This window comes from Falco rusticolus, chromosome Z (genome assembly GCF_015220075.1).
Source record: "Falco rusticolus isolate bFalRus1 chromosome Z, bFalRus1.pri, whole genome shotgun sequence".
NCBI lineage: Eukaryota > Metazoa > Chordata > Aves > Falconiformes > Falconidae > Falco > Falco rusticolus.
Genome location: NC_051210.1, coordinates 44,846,560 through 44,864,539, shown reverse-complemented (window position 1 = coordinate 44,864,539; position 17,980 = coordinate 44,846,560). Strand labels below are relative to the sequence as shown.

The following is a 17,980-nucleotide window of genomic DNA, read 5'->3' as shown; positions in this document are numbered from 1 at the left end:
TTAAAACACATGGTAGCATACATATACAAGTGCTGCTGGAACTGCTCCAGATCAAACACAGATCTTAATGAAAATAAAGTTTGATTTTAAGAAAAATTTTGACATTACTTAATGTATCAGGAACACTTTCACCATATTAAATACATACTAATAAAACAAAATTAAAAGTTTTTATCTATTTCACATTTTTTTCCTTAAGGTTACTTTAGAATTAAAATCAAGGTTGCTTCAATTGTTATGGAAGTTCATACCATGCAACAAAAGATAATTCAGCACAGGTGAGATAATTTTTTCTTTAGCATACCAATTACATTTGCTTCTAATAAGACGGGAAAAGAATTAATTTGGAGAAATGCAGATAAACTAATATCCACAAATTAAGTCCATTATACCTAAACTGTAAAGAATGGGATGTTTCTCTGAAACTTTTTATATTCTTCAGTACATTTCAGCGTAAAGTTTGCTTCTGTTCCTTTTCTCCTTCATCCATTTGAGGACCATGTTTGCACTGTTTCCGCTAGCCCATTGATGTTCATTGACCATGACAAACAAAGCTGCACCACATTCCCTATGTTAAGAAACCATTAAAAACCTTCATAATTTATTGCAGTAAAGACATATTAGAATATTAAATTTTGATGCAATAATAACTTAATAATTATTTTTATTCACACAAACGAGCTTCCTCGCAACAAAACCAGAAGTAACCAACAATGTCCAAGCAGCACTGTAACAGCACTGCGTGACAACTACTGAGAGGAGTCATCACTGTGGGGTTAACCAAAGCTTTTATTAAACAATGATTAAAGAGTGGTCAAACAATCTACTACTTACTACATGTCAAATAATTAGCTTATATACTTTTAGATCTTTTAGATCATCTCTCATAGACACCAGACAGCTGGGTAAGGGATCCCTCAGCCTCAAGGAATAACCTTGAGAGGTGTCCCTACTCAACAGGAGATTGCCATGCAGCCCACTGCTGTGCAGGATAACTCAGTGGGCTCTGCTGGCTGCAGATATTCGGAGCGTAAAGTGATGGGCTTGTAGTCAAACTCCCCTTCAGTGCATTCACAGGTGTGCAACTGTAGTAATTTTTAGTTCCATCTATTTCTAGCTCAGAGAGGTACTGTGGTTTTGGCTCACTGTTGGTTTCCAAAAAGATGTGACTTAGCACTAAGTTCACGACGTTTGCACAACAGGACTGATTTCAGTCAGGTCCATTTGTCAGTGATGCCTGAAGCAAAGTACTGTTAACTCAGACTGGGTGCACCCAACACAAACAGAACAGTGACAATCTTTCTGTTTACTAGCCAGAAAGGCAAATGTACAAAACTACCAAGTATAAAACTACACATACACACATCATATTTTCTGATGCTAAAGAAACATTACTGAAAAATCTGAAGACTGATGCTTTCTGTTTTATGAAAAAAATGAGCTGGGCCTTCCTGCATTTATACGGTAGCTGTCAAATTCCCAAATAATCTCTGTAATACAGAGCAAAGCAAGGACAGTGGTGATGCAACTGTCCTCCCGTTGGCTGTCCATTACGGCCTATTTAGAACAATCTTAGGCCACAGGAAATCACTATGACTGATGTGCCCATTTTTCTGTGCACTTATTTCTACCCTCCCAAAGTGGAGGACAATTAGTACCAACTGTGAGGGGGTTTCAGGCAAAATATGATACTTAAATCATTAGCATTTAAGTCAATTGGACTTGTACATAAGGCTGTTGAGGGGCACAGAAACAAAGATCATCACACGTATTTTGTAAAGGTGCCTATGAAGACATTAACAATTTTAGTTCACATCTGGTGAATTGGATCTAAACTGAAAGATTCCAACCTATTAGTTATTTATTAAGGCAAGCTTAATGTAACAGAAGATTGGTGTATCACTTCAGATAGCTGCAAGATATAATGTTCTGTACTCATCACAGAAGAACTACCTCAATCAAATTGTCTCCAAGATCTCTGACACCTCCCCAGATGTCATAGAAATGCATTACCCAGGGAAATTTCTATGGATAAGTTATATAATTCTTAGATCATTTAAATATGGTATATTTTCCACAGTTTCTTCTTATGTCCTATGTGAAATTTAATAAAATAACAAATTATTTCAGAAAATATTCTAATTACTCCAAAATTACAGCAAGTATGCTTGGCTGACAACTCCCAAAACCAGTAATCACTCCCAAAAACTACTGTACACTATCATGTGCAATATTAATACCAATGCCTGCTTTATAACCTTTGACAACATGTATAAATATATAAGGTATACAATTTAAATAGATTTTATTATGCTATTTAAATTAAAATAGCAATTTAATATTTAGTTCTCTTCAAAATGCATGCACGAAGTCATACACAGTATAGGCAGTTAATTGCACTATTCTAAATAACTACTTTTGCAACCTCTAAGTACAGTATTAGTTTTGCAACAACTTTCAGTACTTTCACAACAGAACTTTGATTTGTTATGACTGATGTTCACTTATACCCATACTGAAACTAAAAAAAAAACCAACATCAAACCAAAAATCAGACTTGTAATCCATTGGCATGAGTAACGACATTGTTCCTTTTATGTCTAATTCACCAAAATCTCTTTACGAAATTCAAACTTCGTATGTAACTTGGAATATTTAATTCACTGTGTTACCTGACTGAAGTTAAATTTGCTGCTTTTAACTACTTGAAACAAACCTGTACACTAAAACTGGAGAGGACAAAGTGAGAAGGCAGTGAGCCTGAAAATGTATTTGTCATCTACATAAAGCTGCCTTATTCCTTTCGAGCAAGGCAAAGGGGCATAAACGAAAAATTCTGGGTTATGCTGAACATAACATCAAAGCTATTTTGAGAAAACAATTTGTATTTTTCAGCTAAAAATATCTCCCAGTGCACATCAAGAGTTGTAATACCTTTACTCAGTTTGCATTTTTACTTATTTGACATCACAATGCATCAGCTTAATAACTTCAGACACCACACATCATAAAAGTGTACCGTCTGTAAGATGAAAACCTGAGAGAGCTCAACTGTATAATGCAGTTACCTGAAACCAGAATTATTTAATCTGAATTTTCCCACTCAATATATCTAATTAGTTTTCTGATATGGAGTTTAATACACTGCACCTTCAAATAAATCTGTGGCAGCCCAGATTTGTGAAAGACTACAACCTTTTAATATAACAACCACGTCTCCAGTACCATATGAGTTTACAGGCTCTTGTCTTCTTATTTACACAAAAAAAAATCTACTGCTTTAAAGCCCAAATCAAAATTAAAGCATTATTCATTTTTACAACAGATACAATAGATCAGACCACTTACTCAGTATTTGAAGATAGTATTTTAGACCTACCTCAGGCCATTACATTCTAGTTTTTTTTCCTGGGCATGCACTAGAGTAAAAAGAACTACTGAAAGGAAAAAAACCCAAACCTATGCTAATTCAACATTTACGTAGTTACTGTAAGAAATCACTTTCTTGGAATCATAAAAAAGTTTTTGCAAGTATGCTGCAGTGGAGCTGCTAACAACATGTGCTGTGTATCTCTCACTTGCAAAGGCACTAAGTTCAGAATTCTGTAATTAGGGTGGTTTGCCACCTGTCAGCACCAAGAGATCCTCACTTCAGCTATCTACTTAAACTAGCGTTATACCAAAGTAGCTAGTCCACAGTCCACAAGGTGGTATTATAATGGTGAAAAAAAGGAAGTCACAGGAATTGGGAATGCAGGAAATCCTAGGTTCTACTTCCAAGGTATGCGCTTTACATAACCTCTGATAGAGGAATAAGAGTCTAACATGCATTCATAGGAAGTGAAAATAAAAATAAAGCGTGCATGTAGAAAACTACAGCAGCAAGGTTAAGAGACGTTCATAAACACCTAAAAATACTACTTCAGGGAATATATGGAAAACAATGTAAAAAAGCAAAAGTTAGCTTTCAGCAGTCACAGCTGAAGAGGTTTCCAACACATCTTCAGCTTTTAACACTGAGCTTCCATCAGCATCTGGTTTCACTTGGGGTTTCTTGCAGACACCATCTCCAAGTTTGTATTTGTCATATCTGAACAAAAATGACAGAATCTAGCTAACAAAAAGGCAAGAGCCAACATGAAACATGTCTCTGCTTTAGACTGGTTTACTTACAAATCCAGCAAAAAAATGGCAACTTCAGCATGTGAGAACACATTCAGTGTTTCTCTGAGGGACATCCACCGTTCTATTTGTTCTTTGACTGCGCCCTTCTTCTCTCCTGACTTTCTCCTTTTTTTTTAAAGGGATCATAGGAGTGGGTCTACAAGGCCTTCTTGATGGTGGCGAAGGTAATGATGAAGCAGATGATGATGATGACGGCATTGCAAGCTTTAAAATGAGAGACAACTAAATTATGCATAGTTAATGCTTTGTAAGACAACTTGTTTTGGAATAATAAAAGTTCTAAATGACAACCAAATACAGAAAGTATGGATCAGAATTATAATTAGCTTTTCACATTTAGTTTGCAGATCAGTACACCTACCTCTCTTCAAAGTCAGGGGAAGCTATACATGCGCATTTATCTGTTTAAGCTACGTGGCTTAACATCTAGCACAAATAATAAAATAATAGAGGTATAAACTGCCAGTTTCATATATAAATTAATTACTGCTGCTGCTTTTCACCATTTACCTGTCAAAAAAGGGAATGGCAGACAGGAAGTCTGTGCAGTTTGCATGTGACAGGCACACCGCAAGGCGAGGGGTGCTTGCCCTCTGTTAGATTTAACAGTGCTGGCGCCACTCCCGACGCCCCCAGCCCTGCCCCGGCCTCTCGCAACTGCACGGTGAGGCGGCCCTCCCTAGCTCCGACGGGTGGGACCCCCGAAGGGGCCCGGGCCCCGCTGAGGCGGCGGCGCAGGGGCCGCGCCCTCCCGCCGCGGCTACCGGCCCGACGGTTCCCCGCGCCCTCCGGCAGGCCAGGCCGGCCGCCGCCTCCCCGCCCGCCTCGCTTCAGCAGGAGATGCCCCCCCGGGAGGAAAGCCCTTCCACTGGAGCAAGCGACGGAAGCCATTTTGCCGCCGCCGGCTTGCGGGGCCTGGCCAGGGCCCGTTCCGAAGCATTACGCGGGACCGCCGGCGCTCGGCCCCCCGCGGGAGGGGGCTGGGGTGGGCGGGAAGGCGGGCCCCGCCCGCCGCCCGCGCGTTAACCGCGGCTCACCGCGGGCCGCTGACCCGGAAGCGCTCCAGCCCGCCCGGCCCGGTGCGGCGCGGCAGGGCCGGCTGCGGAGGTGGAAGATGGCCGAGTCGCCGGAGGAGGTGGCGGTGCTGGTGCAGCGGGTGGTGAAGGACATTCGCAATGCCTTCCAGCGGAACCCCCGCATGTGAGTGGGGCGGGGGCCACGGCGGTCGGGGCCGGGCCGGGGCGGGAACGCTGCCCGCCCTCAGTCCCGAGCGCGCTCCTCGGCCCGTGGCGGCCCCGCGCGCTCGCCTCCGGGTGGGCGGGCGGCGGCTGCGGCGGGGGCGCCTGTCAGGGCTGGTGCCAGGCCCAAGGTCAGGCCGTGAGGCGCCGCGGGGACCCGTCGGCTTTTCCCACCCGGCGCAGGGGCTTCGGCGCGGCACCTCCCCGGGGCGTGCCAGCCAGCGGCCCGGCCGGCGCCAGGCGGTTTCTCCGGCATCTGTGCTTGACGGGTCGCTGGTGCTCGCCGGCCGCCTCGTCTTCTTCTGGATAACGCCACGTACCCGTTCGGGAGTTGGAGTAACTCCTGGGCGCCGGCGCGGCTGCGGCAGCGCCCCTGCTGCGGGTGAGCCGTGCGGCCGCTCGTCAGCCGGGCGGCAGGGGCGGCTTCGTCGGTTAGAAGTACTCCGTTATGGAAACCAGCGAGGGCTCTGAAACCTGGAAGTGATTGATTTCTTTTTAAAGAGGAGTTCTTGAACGAGCCCTGCTTGAGTCGGATGTTTGGCATGGTTCGTCTCGCAGCTGTTTGAGACGGGGCAGCCCGTTGGGGGCGGTGGGGTTGGGGTCCCTGTGCGCCCAGGCAGAGCAGTAGCGCTGCTGGAAGCAGAGCTCAGGGTTGAAGCCTGCTGAACTGCACCCTCGTACAAACAGTGCTGTTTGATGAATGCCACCTTCAAATCTGTATCTGTAAATAAAGAGCCGGGTGCTTTTTATTGTGTGTTGTTTCGAAGGAGACAAACAATAACTGTAAACACAAACTACAGTTACTGCTGTCTTGAGAGAATCAGGTTTATCTAACATTCTGGGGGTCAGATGGCCTGTGTTTTGTTTTCAGTTCCACTGCTGACCGGCTCCGAGACCCTGATTTAGGTACCTCCCATATTTCTGTTTCCTTCCCTGTCCGTTGTTGTTTTAAGACACGGACTGTTTAGGGAAGTATCTTTATGTCTATTTATGTAAACTCCGTATTGGCTATGGCAAATGAGTAAGCACATAATGGATAACAACCTCCTAGTGTAAGTGTGGTATGTTTCCGTTGGTCGGAAACACTGCAGTCTCTAAGGTGGTGGCCTATTAATCTGTTTCCAGAAAATGTATGCCAGGCAACTGCATAGGAAAATTTTATGGGCTCTTAATTTATTCCTTTGCTTAAAAGAGGATTAGAATGAGTACCCTCATGTTTCTATAAATGTAGTAAGCAATTTGGGTGGGTGGCCAGGTTTTAAAATACAGCATATGGATGCTCTCTAAAAAAGAACTGTTTTGCCCTGAAGCTTCATTTTTAGTTTGTGAGACATAATGTGCTGTAAACAGCCAGTATTTGTGAATGAACGTTCTGATTCTTCTTACCTCCTACTCCTTTGCCAGAATTGTTTATTGGTAGCAAACTTTGAGCTTGTATTTTTGAAAAATATGCTGCTGTTGCCATTTTCTTTCATAGATGCAGTCTCAGAGATGAAAGTAGGCTACGAGAGTTGTGTGCTTTGAGACTGATGCAATGTGTCATGCTTCAAGTGATGAAGCATGAGCTAGTGCTAGTTTACCCCCTTAAGCAGAAAAAGCGGCTGTTCTGTCTGCTAGGTTCAACTGCTGCACAGGTTGAAGAAGCTCTGTAGTATCTGCAGACTTCATGACAGCACAGCTAACATCTCCCACTAAGGTCTGGCTGCTTCCACTCTATTTTAAGAATGTGACCTAGTGTGGAATCCTGCAAATGTAGAGGTAATTCATGCAGTTTTTGGAATGTGACTTTGGTGCTTGTTTTGAGGGAAGTAAATTTTAAACTGTGAAATAACTCCTAAAATTCAAGAGACACTATCAGAAAACTGGGGAATCTAGGGAGAGAAATCAAATCTTACTTTCATAGTTGGTGGTTCTTCTGATACTGACAAAGAGCAGCCCTCAGTTGGTGTCTCCTTCAGTATTGTGAGCAGCTTGCACCTGCCACTTGACCTAAATGTAGGCATCCTCCATCCTGCAGTGAGTTTGGGCAATCTTATCACATGAACAGGCATGTTCTGTCACATGGCTGGGGTATTTTGCACAAGATGAAGAGTACTTCAGTCACTTCACAAGCACTAACTCAGTGGTGCCTGCATGTGAGTCCTGCTGCAGAAGCTTTCTTTAGATACGTGATGGAGCAGAGGGTGCAGGTGTTTTCAGGCAGTGTCTTCTGGGCTGACAGACTTGCCCTGTCACTTACTCCTCCTGCAGATCAGAGGGGCCTTCAGGAGCAGAAATAGGTGGTGGCTTGAATTACTGTTTTGGCTGTGAGACAGGCACCCCACCTTATATAAATCTGCCCTCCTGACATTTTGCATTGTGAATTCTGTTTCTTTGTGGGAACTAAAAGCAACATATGATTTCTGAACACCACGGATTATTAAAAACAATACTGAAGTGCTGGAGGCAACATTTCCACTAAATGAGAAGGCCGGGTTTGATCTTAGCAAAACCTGAGTAGTTACTAGATAAATCACTTTTTGCATTGCACTGTATCTTGGTGAATTTCATTATGGAGTGGTCTAGTCCTCTGCTAGTTTCAGATAACTGAGCATGTTCTGAAGTTGGGGTGTTTCAGGCTGACTGATCAACTCTGTGCAAACCCTACCTGTCTGTCATTTTGGCATGTTTAAAGCAGTGTTGTGTAACTTAGCTCACCTGAATCAGACTTCTTGTATTTGGTAGGAGGTGAAGGTGTGGATGTATATACATCCTTATAAGCAACAGCTGATAAATTCTTGTGGTAATTCATGAAGTTAATTGACAGAGCTGTGCTTGACAGAATATTAATTTTCATTCTTTAATTTTGTTTTGCAGTGAGATAAGGTTTCAGAATAGCAGGGACTCCCATAATTAATGGTTTTAGCATATCATAATTTACAATTGCAGATACAGGGGCATCAATAGGACAGCACTCACGCATTGCCTGGATACACTTTGTATCTGACATCACAAGCAATCTCTTTATTTCCTGCCTGAGGTCTGAGGATCTCCTTCCTCAGCAGCAATTTTTTCCACTATACAGGCGTTGATGGAGAAGTCGTGCATAATGGAAAGTATAAAGTAATGTTGCTTTCTGTCCAAATGAATGTGGAATGCTTGCCAACCTCTGTTTGTTTTTAAGAAGGTGTTAAAGCTGCTCTTCCAACATCCCTACACACTGGAGAAAGCTGAGGAAAAAATAGCATATGCTATGGCCCTTTGAAACTAAGAGCTAACTTTCTTCTGCTTTTTTTGCTGGTATGAATTTTTGTTGCCATCAAGACTTTCTAAAAGGCTTGATTAAAGCCTCTCTTACACTGTTGCTGTTTAATCGGACTGGCCCCTGTGTCTCAGATCTTGCCCCTGTTCAGGAGGCTGCCTTGCACAGGAGAAGGAAAAATGGGACACAGGGAAACGTGGACATTGCTGTCTGTGATTTTCTTTTGTGTGATTTTTGGTTTCGGAGCACCTGGTCAGCCTGCTGCAGAGCACATCTGGGAAGCTTTGGGTTTGACAGGTGCCTGTACTGGTTGTGTTTTCGTTTCCTTTGCAGTAACAGCTGTTACAGCTCCATTGCATCTCCATCACAAAACCAGGGGTACTTGTTTAATTCAGCTGAGTAAAACTGCTTAGGTGATAATTGAAAAATAAAAAACCAGGGACCTTCCTCATTCAGGATCTTTGGGAAAATCTAACAAAACTTTTCCAGTTAAGGTCAGAAGAACCAGGATCACCAAAAGGAATCTTCCTACAGAGCATTTAAAGGATTTTGAGTTCATTCTTGCTCATCTAATCATGGCTATTACTTCCAGAGTTTTCAGCAAGTCTTAAAATATTTGTTTTCTATCACTAGAGCACTACAAAATATTTGTAGTGGCTCTTAACTCAAAACCACTTTTATATTGTGTCTGAATAAATTGTACAGAGGTAAAATACATCAACTTTTTTTGCTTAAGAAATCTTTATCCATGCCTTAAGACATACTTGAATCATTTATTTGCCAAGTTAATATACTAGTGAGTTTTGCAGACAATGGCTTTCTGAAAATGCATTTTATTGTACCTGCAGTCTGGCAAGAATCAGGAAGTCTAATTGAGGATAAGGAGTACAGCTTTCAGTGAAAATGGGGAAAAAGATGATGAACTGACTTGGTAGGAAGCACTGCTAGTCTGTGCTATTGAGAAAAATGATTAACATCTACTGGAAATAAGTGTAATTATATTTATTTTCTGTTTAAGAGATGAGATTGGATTAATACCCTGCCCTGAAGCCAGATATAACCGGAGCCCTATTGTCCTCGTAGAAAACAAGCTTGGTGTGGAGAGCTGGTGTGTCAAGTTTCTTTTGCCGTATGTCCACAATAAACTTCTCCTCTACAGACAAAGAAAACAGTGGCTGAACAAAGATGGTAAGTTACCTAGTTGGAGAATAGTATTTTGTGTGATTCATAGTGCATATGTTTTATTTACCATAGAATCATTTAGGTTGGAAAAACCCCCTTAAGATCATCGGCCCAACAATAAAGCTAGCAAAAACACCTCCAGGAATGGTGATCAACCAGGTCCCTGGGCAGTCTATTCCAATGCTTGACAGCCCTTTCAGTGAAGAAGTTTTTCCTGATTCCAATCTAAACTTCCCCTGGTGGAACCTGAGGCCACTTCCTCTCATCCTATTGCTTGTTACTTGGGAAAAGAGACTTACACCCATCTGCCTACAACCTCCTTCCAAGAAGTTGTGGAGAATGATAAGTAGGCTAAACCGCCCCCATTCCCTCAGCCGCTCCCCATCAGACTTGTGCTCCAGACCCTGCACCAGCCTCGCTGCCCGCTCTGGCCACGCTGCAGCACCTCAGCGTCCCTCTTGCAGCGAGGGGCCCAAACCTGAACACAGCGTTCGAGGTGCGGCCTCACCAGTGCCCAGGACAGGGGGACCATCGCTGCCCTGGCCCTGCTGGCCACACTGTGTCTGGTACCAGCCAGGGTGCTGCTGGCCGCCTTGGCCACCTGGGCACACTGCTGGCTCACGCTCAGCCGGCTGTGGACCAGCACCCCCAGGCCCTTTCCCACCAGGCCCTTTCCAGCCGCTCTGCCCCAGCCTGTAGCGCCGTGTGGGGCTGCTGTGACCCAAGGGCAGGACCCGGCACTGAGCCCTGTTGAACCTCACAGGAATGGCCTCGGCCCATCGCTCCAGCCTGCCCAGATCCCTCTGCACAGCCTGACTGCCCTCCAGCAGGTCAACACTCCACGTCCCAACTTGGTGTCATCTGCAAACTTACTAGGGTGCATTCAGTTCCCTTATCCAGACCATTTACCTTTTTTGACACTACACTGGCTCATCTTAAAGCCTGTTTAACCTGTTCTGAAAGAACTGGGTGTTACTAGTGGGGAGGGCAGGCTCTGGATTGTGCATTTTGGCAACCTGATGTTGTAGGGTTGCTTAGTTGAAAATGTAAGTCCTTTCTTTTGCCCAAGCTGGAAGGGTTAGAGAGGTATGACTTAATTCAATGAGTGATTTAGGGAAGTGTTGTTAATCTTTACCAAAGAAATTTTGTCTTGCTTTCCTGAGTCAGAAGGAAAAATCTGGTAGTGTGTGGATTGGAAGTGAGAAACATATGTATTGTATTTCAGACATAGAGGCATCAGTAATACAAGTCTGTACAGCTTGGCAATTGCAAAGCTGTATTTCCTTTTTCATCTGTCTGGTTTTTAGTTTGTTTTACTCTCATCAGAAATATTTTATCTTGTCTTTTTTTTTAAAGAATTATAAACAGATGTGACATGGGAGATATTTGACTGCTTATGAGGTGTCTTGTTCAGAGTAAGAATGAAAAAGACTAGTTTAAGAAACTAGTTTTGGTTTTTGTTAATAGTTTCAGTTTTGCTTGGGAGTTAATTCTGCATTCAAAAGAGTAGTTTAAGAAAGTGTGTTTTCATGTGTTGTTGCTTATGGCTGAGCTGTTGCTTGTCTGCATTTTATTTTACCTAACAGATTTTGATTTTTATGGGTGTCCCAACAGAGGGTTGATGTCATGTCATTACATGATTATTTAGGAAAACTTTTTGTGGACTTTGTAAATTATACATTGCCCTTTTGGGTTTTTTGTTTTCACATCATTTATTTTCTTGAATATTCTTTCTCATTACAGTCATCTTTACAAGACTTTTATTTCTAGGGGATGTGTATTTCTAACATAACTTCCATTTCTTATTGGTCTCAGTGGTTTATGGTTGGACCTAGTAAGACCTCGATCTTTCTGATAGCTGCCATCAAGTTGCTGTGATACATTCAGTTTTGATGGAAACCAGTGATTGTGATCTGGTTGCAGATTCAGAATTTATAATGCAGATGATTATGAAATTCAAGAAAAAGAGCTTTAATACAAGGAATATAAATAAAGTTGGCTCTGACATGTAGCCAGAAACAAATTTTAGCATTTTAGGAGATGAATGTGCTAGCACAGGCAGCCTTAGGAAGACCGGTGGTTCTCACTGTGGTGGTTTTTGCAGATCTGAAATAGGAGTTTGTGAGGTGTATTTTCATTATGGTGCAGATCTTTTGCAGGGAGACTTTTCATTTTGGTCTCAAGCGTGACAGAGAAGTCGTCCCCTAGAAATGCAAACAAAAACTTGTTGCTTTAAGTCGAAATACAGACCACTGAGATTTTATCACTTTTGGATTGGGAGGCTGGAGATCACTGATAGCTGTTGGCTAAAGGACAGCTGGGTGCTAATGTGCTGGTACCCTGCTCCATTTACACCAGTCCAGGTGCTTTTGCTTTGCTGGCGGTGACACTGTGGCACATGCCTATTCCACCGAGATGGTATGGTGCACTGACTGCTTGAAGAGTGTCTCTGCTTCCTTCCGGGGCAAAGCCTTGCAGAACCCTTCCTCTCAAAATGCAGATCATAAAAGTGTTGGTAAATACTGATGGCATGAAGTTTAGATTATCTAATTACCTGTTTGTTGAGACTTGTTTGGTTGGTTTTCTTCTGAAAAATGAAACTCCATTCTCCTTTGTTTCTTCAATTACAAGAGCCAGTTTAAAAGGTGTGAGAAGAGGTCATCTATTGTGTTTTCGTATTTCATGAGGTTTTGTGTCACTACTGTAAAACACGATCAGGACCTCCATGTTAATAAGCTGTTTGTAGAGCAAGGTATAGCTTATAGAGTTTAGTATGTTTTACCATAAAGTTTCACACATGATAGGAAATTCAAGCAGAAACTGAACTGTAGTAGTGGAGGGAAGGAAGGTGGAAGTCTTTGCCAGGTGGACATAGAGAACTGTAAGGCATACTCTTATCAAGAGATGTTACGCTTTATGTATGTTTGAAATATTCTCAAGGATTTTCCAGCAGATTCCTTGTTGTAGACAAAAGTGTGTGCTTGGAATTTGGCAGGTAGTTGTTTTCTTCTGAATCTAGTGAAGGGATAGATTTGTTTATTACTGCTGCAGTACTCAATTACATATTCTATTGATGCTTGTAATAAACAGTGATTGCAAATCTAGTCTCATGTTACTACTTCTGTGTTGTTCAATTTACTGTAATCCATCTTAAATAGAACAGAGAAGAAGAACAGGGTGCTGATTCAAGCGTCTGCTTTCAGATGTGGTGTCTGGTATTTTTCAGGCAGGCTCCTGGAAGAAGGGAGTGCTTTATAGTCAGTCATTGATAGCTTACTGTGGCAGATATTTAATTTAGTTATGGCTTCTTTTGGATACTTGGAATCCAGAATAGTGACTACTTTTCTTCTGGCTATTGTTCCAGTTTAGAAATCCTCATTTTACAATATGTTTTTTATCCTTTCTTCAACATTTTTTTTTATTTATGCATGCATATTATTTGCATTATCACAATATGGTTTTCTGAAATCACTACAAACTTCTCTTTTAATGCAAAGTACTGTTTTGCGTACTCCCAGAATATCCTTACTTCCTATAAATCTGTGTTTCCATTTTTACAACACTCTTCTGAAAAGCACATCTTAGTGTGATATGCTTACAAAAATAAAAATCTGGATACAATCGTATTTAAAAAGAAAATGAGCTGAAAACATATTGTATTTGTCCTTTTGCAGCAGGAGACTTTCATGTAGGAAAGGACAGGTATGTTGTGAGTACCTATGATGCTATAGTTTGCTTAAAATGTATGCTGCAGAAAGTAGTTTTACATTGTAAATAAAATATGTTGGGGTTTGTTATTGACATAGGGAGAACTAGCTGGCAGCTACTGTCTATTGTGTGCCAGATCTGTCGTGAGACTTTCTATGGAAAAGTATTTTCAGCAGTTACTAAAATTGTGGTGTTTGACGTCTCTGGCTCAGAATCCACACTTCATGAAATCTTCATTACTTGTTGTACAGAGCATCAAAAAACATTGACATGAAAGAATTGGGTATTGCTTTGAGATTTTCTTTTTGACTGCCTCTTTCCTTTGATATTCAGGATACAGTGAACCTCTGTCACAGGGAAAATGGACAAAATGTTAGACAAATTTCTGTTTAAGTTGGGCTCAGTCTGGTGCTGTTCCAGACCTTTGACGTTACCAGAGTAGTTATGTTAACTGGAAATCATGACTTAGTAGGATAAACAAATCGTATTGTTCAAAGTGGAGTCATGTAGACTATGGAAACTGTTTCTAAAAAGTGTTCAGAAGTCTGAACTAGGCTCTAATAAGGTTTTGCTTAATGTATCTTGACTACCACAGCATGGTTGTACCATAGTAATTGTACATTATATATATAATATATATCTTATGACTATAATATATATTAGTTTATAATATATTTCTTAGTAATAAGTGGTAGGTTATAATAATAATAAGTGGTATTACCTCTAAGTGGTAATAACTAATAATTACTAAAACCTAAATTACTCAAAATTACTGTATTTAGAAAATCAACACTCAAAAGTTCATAATATTTTGTGACTTAACTTGGAACTGCCTGTAATCCTGTTCTTTGTTGCAGCGTTGTAGGGCATCTGCTTTTCTTATCCTGCAGTGCACAGCTTCATTTACCTTTCCCTCCTTTAGCAAATACCTTTCCTACCTGTTACAAATAAAAAAAGTCTGTGGACGTCTCCTTTATTGTACAGTCCTGTTGCATGGATACATGGTTGAGCATTAGAGCCTTTAGATGCAGCCCACTGACCTCTGGCAAAGTGATAAGCAGCTGAAAATAAAGGTCACCGTGGGAAATGGTAGTCAATCTAGACTTGATGCACTGAACTCCTCATAATGTTTCAAAAATTATATTAAGCCAGCAGTTTGCCAGCAGTCTAGATTAAATGTAGCTCAAAGCAAGTTTAAAATGCATGTTACTTTTCTGTTTAGGGGAGCAGCTAGTATTAAAGGTTTTTTGGGTTTGGTGGGGGTTTTTTTGGTGGTTGATTGTTCACTTTTGTAAATAATCACCAGCTGGAGAGAAAGTTGCTGGATGGGGTAAAAGTGCAATTAACCACATAGAGGTGCTTAGCCTTTCGTTGTGATGGCAACAAAGCTTGTAATTCCTGAGCCTGGGTTGTTTTTTTTCCTTTTTTGCCTTGAAGAAACTCATTTGCTGGTAGCTACTGTGAATTTGATTTAAAGAAGACTTATGTTATCTTGGTAGAGTTTTTATTAACTCTTGGCCTATTGCATTTTTAAAGGCAATTTGTGTGTATTGTTTATGAAATAAGGTAATAATAGCAGAATAACCAGAGCATTTGGTTATGTATATTCGTGATATGTAAAATCGAGAGATTTTAAAAATATAGAATAACTATTAGTATTTAAGAAGGTTAAATGGAAAATCTACATGAAACAATGTCAGCTCATAATTTTAACTATAGATCCGTATAAAACTGGTGTTTTGTTAAATGTTGCCAATGAAGTTTTTGGATAGTAAAATGGAAACAGTAGCCAGCATAACAAGTAGTAGGTGCTTAATTTCAGGTATGTGAGTAATCCTGGATATTTCAACTGGGCAATTCATCTACCTAAAATTAATTAGGTGTTGAAGTACTTTGCTGGTTGAGGGATTGGGAGCGTCAAAGAAAAAGGCCTATATGTTCAGGCAGCAAATTAGGAAGTAGCTTACGCATATGAGAAATACTCATTCTCTAGCAACACATTGGAGTTTAAAAGGAAATCTTCATTGAAGGAAAAAACCCCCCAAACCTTGGCTAGAACTCATGAAAATAAAAAGTTAAGTTAGTTCCTTGAGGTAACTTTTAAAATATCACCATAACAGCTTAGTGCAAACAGAGTGCACTGAATAATATTTCCCCCCCCCCACTGCATTACATGATGGCATAACATGTTCCTCGTAAGTTGGAACATCATGGAAAACATAAAATCACTTTGTTTGACAAAAGTGAAAGAGTAGCCATACAGTAGGATACAAAGGTATGCTACTTTTTGACCCGCATAAGTATTAATTTATTTCGGTCTTGGTTCAAAAAATATGTGAAGCCATGTTTCTTTGCATTTTGAATTAATATGTTCCATTATTGTTGTATTTCGTCAGTGACTTAAAAATTTCATTTTACAGTCATATTAACTGCACTAAACAGGGTTCTAGTTCCTGAGGTACTCTCTTCTTCCTTATCCTTTTTTTCCTTTAATTAATAAAGCGCCTCTTATTTGTGGGACATAATCTGGAGTACAATCTATTTAGTATGTTAAATGCAGGGTGATCTTGTGAATGAATGGTTTAGGTCACTTAAAGATTCACCATAAAAGCTGTTAGTGAAAATAGTTTTAATATGAATTTGTGGGAGTGCAACTTCACAAAGTTCAGTGGCAGTGTTCACTGTTACTTACTGCATGGTTGAAGCATACAAATTAAAATTAAGCTGGAATGATTTACACAGACACTAAAAATGTAAAAGGGTAAGGGAAACCCTCCTGCCGAGTCACAAAGTTGAGAGTAGGCCTCCTTGTTTTCTAAATTCCTGATATAGCTTAGGTGCGGCTAGGTCCAGGCTTAGTCTCAACTTGGTCTTCTAATGGAAGTAATACAAAGAGTAAGGAAGTCCTTCTGTTGAGTCACAAGGTTCAGAGTGGACACCCTGGCTTTCTAAACTCCTAATAGAGATTAGCTGTGGCTAGGTCCAATCTTAGTTTCAGACTTCAAAGGTTTCTATCTAAAGGATGTCTAAGGTTTATTCACAGTTTTAGGGTGGATCACAAGATTTGAGTAGCACTTAATCATTGACTAATTTAATATTACAAAGTGAATCAATAGGATTTACTTCAGAACAGCAGTGATTTAACTATTGATATGGTATTACTCTACTTGCTATGGGGTATCTAATTAATTCTAATTCTGCTTGCTATGACGTACCTAATTCGTGCACACAAACACAAAGGAATAGACGCATAGAGATACATAGAAAGTTACATACCTGTTAAAAGTTTCCCTTGAGTTCAGTGAAATACTTCTGTCAAATGCCTTTGCACCTTTGCATTTCTCACTGGGTGAAGTGTTGAGCCTTGAGAAGCTGAAAATTCATCCCAGGCCCTGTTGTCAGCTTTTGGTGGCGATCCTCCTGACTTCACAGATGTGAGCATTCACGAGCTCTGAGCAGCATCCTGCTCACAAGGAGGTGCTGGTTGCAGCCTATTGTAGTCCAGGAGAGTTCAGAGGGTTTAACTTAGGACTACTCTTTATAATTTAGTGAAATGATTTGCTGTAGTAATTTGTAAATTTCTGCCCAGGCTGTAACCTGAGTCAGTAGTTTTTTAAATATTCCAGTAACAACAGTGCTGTTCCACTCGGGCTGTGATCTGGGTCAGGAATGTTCCAGGGCTGTCAGGGAATAACTGATGGTCCCCATTCTCGTTCCTTGCCTTGGCCAGGTAACAGGAGTTCTGGTACAGACAGTGCCATTCCACACCTTAGCCTTGCCAGAGTTGCTGGTATGGTCAACGTGTGCTTAACGGCCTGACTTACTACACAAATGTCAAGGCCTAACGGGGGAGCAGCCCAGGGGAGAGGTGCAATGCAGCACTGCAGTTGATTAGATGAGAATGTAGCCAGATTTTCTTGGCAGTAAAAGCCTGGATAGGCATTCAGTTTTGAAGCAAGTTTCTTATTCAGTTGCAAAATTACCATATAAATTTAAGAACTGATTGCCGGATAGGTTAACTGATGTGATGCTGTGTCTCCTGAGAGTAGAGTTCGAGGGAGCCAACACAGTGACAATATTTAATTTCTCATGCGTAAGTGGAGGTACTTCATGAATCCACGCTGTTACCCTGGTGGGACCCAAAACTGCTCAAATGGTGGAGTGGAGTGCAAAGGGAAAGGGAAAGACTAGGTTACGGTGAAATTACTATTCCATTCTCAAGAACTGTATACCTCAGTTTTGTTTTTACAACATTGCTAAAAAGAAGTGTAATAGGTAAATCTACAGTCTGCAGTGCTTAAATGCAGGGATGCAAACAAACGTTCTGTTTTTATTTCTAGTAGTGGATTAGTCTTAAAACCTTAGTCTAAAGCAAGGCTGTCACTTCAGAATGTATTTAAAGTGTTTTCTGTGCGGTTAAGTAGTG

At 41.1% G+C, this 17,980-nt stretch overlaps 1 protein-coding gene across 1 annotated transcript in view; it reads left to right on the top strand.

Annotated features, from left to right (window-relative positions):
- The first annotated feature begins 5,173 nt into the window (after positions 1–5,173).
- The window catches only part of PTAR1 (protein prenyltransferase alpha subunit repeat containing 1), a 38,305-nt gene continuing 25,498 nt past the window's right edge, over positions 5,174–17,980 (top strand). Inside the window, exons 1-2 of the mRNA XM_037373186.1 lie at positions 5,174–5,385; positions 9,683–9,852. Of these exons, the coding sequence (XP_037229083.1) occupies positions 5,300–5,385; positions 9,683–9,852 (256 nt within the window). The 5' untranslated portion in view covers positions 5,174–5,299. The remainder of the gene's footprint in view (positions 5,386–9,682; positions 9,853–17,980) is intronic.